At 42.0% G+C, this 6,928-nt stretch overlaps 2 protein-coding genes across 2 annotated transcripts; one reads left to right on the top strand and one right to left on the bottom strand.

Moving 5' to 3' along the window:
* Nucleotides 1–873: 873 nt before the first annotated feature.
* On the bottom strand, nt 874–1,533 carry O0I10_011638 (uncharacterized protein; the record flags this gene model as incomplete). Its single annotated transcript, XM_058491602.1, has 3 exons — nt 874–1,161; nt 1,221–1,374; nt 1,430–1,533. The coding sequence occupies 3 exons, from the start codon at nt 1,531–1,533 to the stop codon at nt 874–876; spliced, it is 546 nt and encodes a 181-aa protein (XP_058337607.1).
* Nucleotides 1,534–2,444: 911 nt separating this feature from the next.
* On the top strand, nt 2,445–5,857 carry O0I10_011639 (uncharacterized protein; the record flags this gene model as incomplete). The annotated part of the gene is made up of 10 exons (XM_058491603.1): nt 2,445–2,466; nt 2,526–2,709; nt 2,766–2,895; nt 2,961–3,206; nt 4,085–4,245; nt 4,300–4,405; nt 4,459–4,638; nt 4,720–4,890; nt 4,943–5,209; nt 5,264–5,857. The coding sequence occupies 10 exons, from the start codon at nt 2,445–2,447 to the stop codon at nt 5,855–5,857; spliced, it is 2,061 nt and encodes a 686-aa protein (XP_058337608.1).
* Between the last annotated feature and the right edge of the window lie 1,071 nt (nt 5,858–6,928).

Here is a 6,928-nt window from a genome sequence, read left to right on the forward strand (position 1 = left end):
CAAGGTCCTGTTGGCCAAGCCGAGCACATTGCTCTAATAAAAACCCCACGTTTCATTGTAAAGTTTGGAGATACAGGCGTATTTATGTTTTTACTATGCTCATCTCGCAAGAAAGAAAAAATATCCCTGAATTGAATCATAGTGCCTGCCAGTGCACTGCTTGATAGGTGTGAAAAGTATACGTTAAGTGATGCACTCGATTGCACTCCATATCAAAGCAGCATATGAGCAGTGCAAGGTAGTGCTAGCCTCTATATAAGTAATGCAAGGCAGTGATAGGCAATGATAGGTAGTGATAGGCAGTGCTATTCTCTCTATTAGTAATGCAAGGAAGTGATAGGCAGTGCTACTCTCTATATACAAGCCGCAAGGCAACGATAGGTAGTGCTAGGCAGTGCTATTCTCTCTATTAGTAATGCAAGGAAGTGATAGGCAATGCTAGTCTCTATATTAGCAATGCAAGGCAGTGATAGGCAGTGCTACTCTCTATACACAAGCCGCAAGGCAATGATAGGTAGTGCTAGGCAGTGCTATTCTCTCTATTAGTAATGCTAGGAAGTGATAGACAATGCTATTCTCTATATTAGCAATGCAAGGCAGTGATAGGCAATGCTATTCCTTCTATTAGTAATGCAAAGCAATGATAGGCGATGCTAGTCTCTATATTAGCAATGCAAGGCAGTGCTATACAGTGCTATACGGTGCTATACGGTGGCATACGGTGCTAGGCTCTAAGCTAGTGGTGCAAGGCAATGATAACATTGAAAGCCCCCATCACCATAATAGCTCAATAGTGCCCCACATGACGGCTTACAAGAGTCATGTTTTATTAGCGAAACGTGGACGTGGCCCACTCAATGATACATAAAACGTTTACTCTCCATTGTCGTCTGATGACACGTATTCTCCATCCCGTAATGTTGCTTGATATAACAATTTTGAATCGGGTGGGCCATTACCAGTTTGGCCGGATAGCTTGTTAACAATCGCTGTTTGCATTCGTTGAACGGCTTGATGATCGATACTTTCATCATCACTTCCTTTCCCTAGCATCGTGCGCTTGTATAGCCATGCCCAATAGCCACCCTGTCGTCTGAACTCATCCCGCATCGAGGGATCTGGGACCTTGAATTTGTATGCCTGAACCAATCGATACAGCGTCTATTGTTTTCTAATCTTAATGATGGATCGTAGTCATAGCAGCACTAAAGGATACATACCAAGCAATAGGTCAAAGCGATCATATTCATTGATACTATGTCACAGTCTCCTTGTAGCCTACACGCACCCGTCTTTGTGTTGTAAAACACAATATGGATGAGTTCACCGAGGGCCTCATTTTGCAATAGTTCACCATTTGAACGAAAACCAGTCCTTGCAAATCTGTTTTCCTTAGCTTAAGAACATACACCTATCCATTTCAACGTACCTAGCTCCATCGACGAGATAACGATATTGCTGTTTAGATCGCTCCTTGCAAGGTGGCGGCATATTCGTACGATCAAATTCGTATGACAACAATACTCTGCTCATGCTGGATTGCAAAGAGGAACGTGTGTTGTTGATGGTATCCGCAAACTAGTATCAATCAGATCTAGCCCCGGTTCAGAGATTTTGGTGCATACTTACTATCTTTTTACTCTCCTTGGAGACTATCAACCTTTTTTTGTCATTATCTTCCCACCTTTTGATAACTCTGCATAGCCTTTCACATTCTGTATCACATTCAGCGTTTGTTGGGAACGCGTTTTCACGGTATAAAAACTGACGAGCGCCCTCCTTCAAGTGGTTGATGTCGCTCTTGCTCTCTGTAATACAGAAATAGTGTCGGCCATCATCGACATCTTTCACTTGTAGCTGCTGTCGTGGCTCCTTAGCTCCGTTTTCAACTTGATCAATGCTATTTAAGATAGTTAAACCTTGGCGAAATTAAAGTATGGTTTTATTTCACGTATGAAACAATCAAGGTTCATGCTTTACATACCTCTCCCTTTCACTCGTATCACTTATTGAGTCGCTGTTGTCTTCTGCTGCTGATGTACAAGCTTGAGAAGGTGGGGGCGTTCGTAACGGATGAGAATTTTCGCTGTCATTATCATGGTTGCTACAATCAGCAAGAGCTGGACGCCTGCCAGGGACATCACGTGCATTCCGTTTTTTATTCTTTGCAGCTTCAGTCGAAGCTAACTCGGTGCAATGAATAAGCATGTATTCAGAACGCTTTTCTTTTTCATTAACCTTGTTGGTTGTGTCGTTTGCTTGACATATCGAGTGAGGGGGTATAAGTGTGTGTGGGAAGAAAAGAGTAAAAACGACCCACAGCACCCAAAAGGATGTTTCTACTTCACACGAGAAAATATTGACACGGGTCTATCCTTCTCTTTCCTTCCTTCTTTCTTTTAAAGCAAACATAGCTATTATAAAAAAGCTATTCACTTCTTTACATGACCAAGGAACATAAAAAAGGTACCATCGCATAGCATACTACAAAGGATGGCAATCCCTTGAGCGATTCCTTCATGCAGATTCACGTGATCGGAACCCCGATGTGACCAACGGCATTCCAAACAAACGTAAAAGGGCATCTATTCACCAGGGTGAAGGAAGCGATGATCGTACACAACCCCCGAGAGGCACATTATCTTCATTGGAACGTAAAGCAGCTTCTGTCGCATTTGATCTTAATCTTTCAGGTGCTGAGTATACAAGGTGCATTTTCTCCTTATGAATACTACATTGTTTGTTTAACTCTTTACATGATTCAGGGTTGTGGAGCTGGTTCAAGATGCGTTTGACGAAGGGAAAGGATCTCGCGACGACACTGCATTGTCCGTGAATACGTTAAAAAAGATCAAGACTAGGCTACAACAGGACGCTGATCCATGCTCGATAGTGGTTCGTGAATATTATTACATTACTTGGCTATGATGCTATGTCCCTTGATTCACCTGATTACACAGCCTTTCACGCACAATAGCATTGACGTCTCCCAAGCGCCTGATTTTCCTACAAGTCACATTCGTGAATTCAATGATACTGTTGGCCCTTTGACCCTCGTATATCGAAATATTCGTGATTTGTGCGAGCTTCTATTCTCTCATCCTGCATTCGCAGAGACTATGATTTTGAAACCGAAAGTATATATGAAAAGTGGATGCCGGGTTTATAAAGGACTTGATTCCGGGAGATGGTGGGAGGAACTTCAGGTATGTATGGTATCGTTGATGAAAAAGTAATGTTCTTAAGCAATTGTATACATCTCAGGAGCAGCTTCCAGGCTACGTGATTTTATGCGTTATGCTTGCATCAGACCAAACATTGATTACCGGGAACATGCGCGACAAAGCTTGGCCAATCTACTTGAAATTGGGTAGGTGGTCGTGTATTCGACACTTCTATATTTCAACAGCCATCCAATTCACATGATAAGGATAGGGAATATGCCTGCTGATATCCGTGAAAAGAGCACAAACCGACCAAGTCGTGTATTAGCATACCTTCCATGTATCGATTGGCCGGGGACACCTCCATATTGGTTTATCAAAGCCAAGTATGCCACAATCCATTATTGCATCTCGCTTATACTAAAGCCATTTCAATACGACGACGACCACATGTAAGGATTACAATTTTGTTTTTGTTGTACATTCGAATGACCATGCTATTGAAGGATAAAATCGTATTCCATGAAAGGACCGAATGGGTGCAAGTACAAGTGTGTTCCGGCTCTTGCGACATACATCGCCGATTTACCTGAGCAGTGAGTAGATGGCATGCACATTCCTATCACCTAATTGCTAAATGCCTTAACATAAATAGGAGGATACTTACCTGTATTAAGAGTGCAAGTACCAAATGCTCATGCCCGAGATGCGAGATCCCTACAACCGAATTTCACCTCTATCACCAAACACTACCTATACGTACCGAGGTGAGTATGATAAAACTACACAAGAAAGTCATTAGCATGAGGTCTGTCGTACGAAAAGACAAAGAAGAGAAAAGACATTCATTCCATGCTATACAGGTAATACAGCCACAACTCAACAATTTTGTACATAGATTAACATGTACATCCTCGTAGAACGCTTTTTGGGACGTTCCTCTTTTTGATATATATACATCGCTTACAGTGGATGATCTTCATCAACTAGGGGGTGTTTATAAGCATTTACTTAAGTGTTTGGAATCATTCCTCAACGAAGAGGCTGACGGCAAGACCAAGATCAAAATGATCAATGCAAGGTATTTTGAAGAAGAGCAGCGAGCAATGAATAGCTTCTAACTATGTTTCAAAAGATCCAAGATATTGCCACAATATAGTAATTTGAAACGATTCAACAATGGGTTCCTGCTTAGCTTTCTCAAGAATCCAACATTCAATGAGCTGTGTGCTCATATGGCGGTATAGTAGCTGAATGCAAAAACCTACACCTCAATCATTAACAGCATAGATAGGTTGTCATGTGCCTGATTCACGATTTGATACCTCTTCAAATGGCCCTTACTTTTCGTTATTTCATTGACTTCTTTCAACAAGCGACCGCCAAGGAACATACAGAGGATTCACTTGCGGCGATGTCACGATCTTTGAAGAATTATTACAAATACAGTGCGATTATGGAACAATTCTCTGCTGTAAGTGGTCGATATTAAGGTTATTAAGGTACCAAAAAGCATGTTTTAACGTTGAATACTGTATCTGTTTATATATTTCAGAGTGGGATGAGCTTTCCAAAGAATCATGCTCTACTCAAATATGCTGGTGACATCCGACAATTTGGCACCATATCCAGTTTCAGCACTACCCATTCTGAAAGACAGCACAAACGTGATTCCAAGGATCCTGCGAAGCATGTGAACCGCGCCAATTGTAATGCTACAAAGCAGGTATGAAAGTGAACGTTTCAGCAATTCACATTTAACATGTTTTTGCTGCCAGATGAGCGATTACGTATTCCATCGCGATTTGTTGGATGATACTTACTATAATGAAGATGCGCATATACCAGACAATACTTGTCCACCAAAGTCTCTTTATACGCTATGCTCAAAGGTATCTTCAGCACCTGTCACCATCATGAAGCTTACCAAAACAAGGCCTGATTGCCATGATCTTGACGCTCTCATTAAAGTATACATTGAAGAACGATTTAGACAGCAACCTGCAAGCGAAAGAGAAAGTACATGGGTCTATGATTGCACGAAGGTATACATGACATGTTCTGATCAATGACTCTCAAGATGTTAACGAGCTTAACAGGTTTATGCATACCAGCAATTGACGGTTGTAGAGGTTGATGAGGATGATGGATATCGCAAGTCCTTTATACGAGCACACCCTTCTTTCTTTGGAAATGCGCGATTCGATTACGTTGCATTGAAGGATAATGGTGTTGGACAAGCATTGTTGTTCTTAGAGATAACGCTTTGTGGAAGGGACGAGACACTACAGCTATGCCTATTGAGAAGATTCACATCGATGCCTGGTCGTCATGCTAGTGGATTACAAACGTTGCATGTAGAGGATGATTTGAAGATTGTTTCGCTTGACCTAATTCTACGTCCTATACACGTTGTTCCCGAGTTTTCAACCATGTATACGGCAGTCGATGGATCTAAGCTCTATCACCAATATCTCCTTAATCATGATGTGAATCGATACGAATGGTCTCGCGGAGTAAACAATCGTTTACACATCCAAAAAGGCGATCGTGTCAGCTGGGAAATCAAAGGTGCTAAGAGGATCCCGCCAGAGTATAAGCAATACGACAGCGATGGAAATAATCAAGAACACGGCAATATGAAGTATAAGGGATATAACGATGAAGAGGAGGATCATGAATACATGCCGTAATAAGATTACTACTTATTAAAGCATGCATAGCTAGCATTGATGGCAACATTTCCATTCATTCTTCATTGCACATTGCGTTACTATATAGAGCCTAGCACTGCCCGATCATTGCCTTGCGCTTGTATATAGGACCTAGCACTACCTCGCATTGCCGATCAATTTTACTATAGAACCTATCACTGCCTACCATTCCCTTGCATTACACTATAGAGCCTAGCACTGCCTAGCACTCCATATCACTACCTTGCATTACACTATAGAGCCTAGCGCTGCCTAGCACTGCATATCACTGCCTTGCATTAGACGATAGAGCGTAGCACTGCCTATCATTGCCTTGCAATGGTATATAGAGCCTAGCACTACCTATCATTGCATTGCAATTGTATATAGGACCTAGCACTACTTTGCACTGCCGAGCAGTTTTACTGTAGGCGCCTAGCATTGGATGGAACAACAGTGCAACATGACGAATTTCTTGCACTTAAGTGCGAGGTATTGCCTTTCTATTACGTTCGAGTGCTTTGCGATGATATTTTTTCTTTCTTGCGAGATGCTGTAAGCATGATGCTATATGAAGAGTGGTCTTCGTTCAATGTCAAGTCGCTGGACCCTAGCAGAGCAAAAGATGCAGAGGGACCTCTTTGTGTAACTCAGCTACTTTGCATGACTAGAAGGATGGAAGGATGATACTGTATACTGTTGACAATATCCCATACATTGCGAGCTAACAGCCATTTCCTCACAATCGGCAATGTTGCCCATTCTATGACAGTGGAACGATGCTCCTGCTTCAGACATTCATTTCCATGATTGGATTATGTTGATCCGAGTTGATTTGGTTGAGCTACGCTCATACAAGGTTACTTCAGTTGAGCAACATACAGCATGGTTAGATGTGTGGATTGATGTAATCCCTCTTTGGCTGTATCTCGATCAAATCAACTCGGATCAACATAATCCAATCATGGAAAAGAATGTCTGAAGCAGGAGAATCGCTCACATGTGATAGAGTGGACAACAGTGGCTATTGTGAAGAAATGGCTGTTAGCTCGCAATGTACGGGCTTTTGTC

The sequence above is a fragment of the Lichtheimia ornata genome, assembly GCF_029851405.1.
Source record: "Lichtheimia ornata isolate CBS 291.66 chromosome Unknown scaffold00096, whole genome shotgun sequence".
Lineage (NCBI taxonomy): Eukaryota > Fungi > Mucoromycota > Mucoromycetes > Mucorales > Lichtheimiaceae > Lichtheimia > Lichtheimia ornata.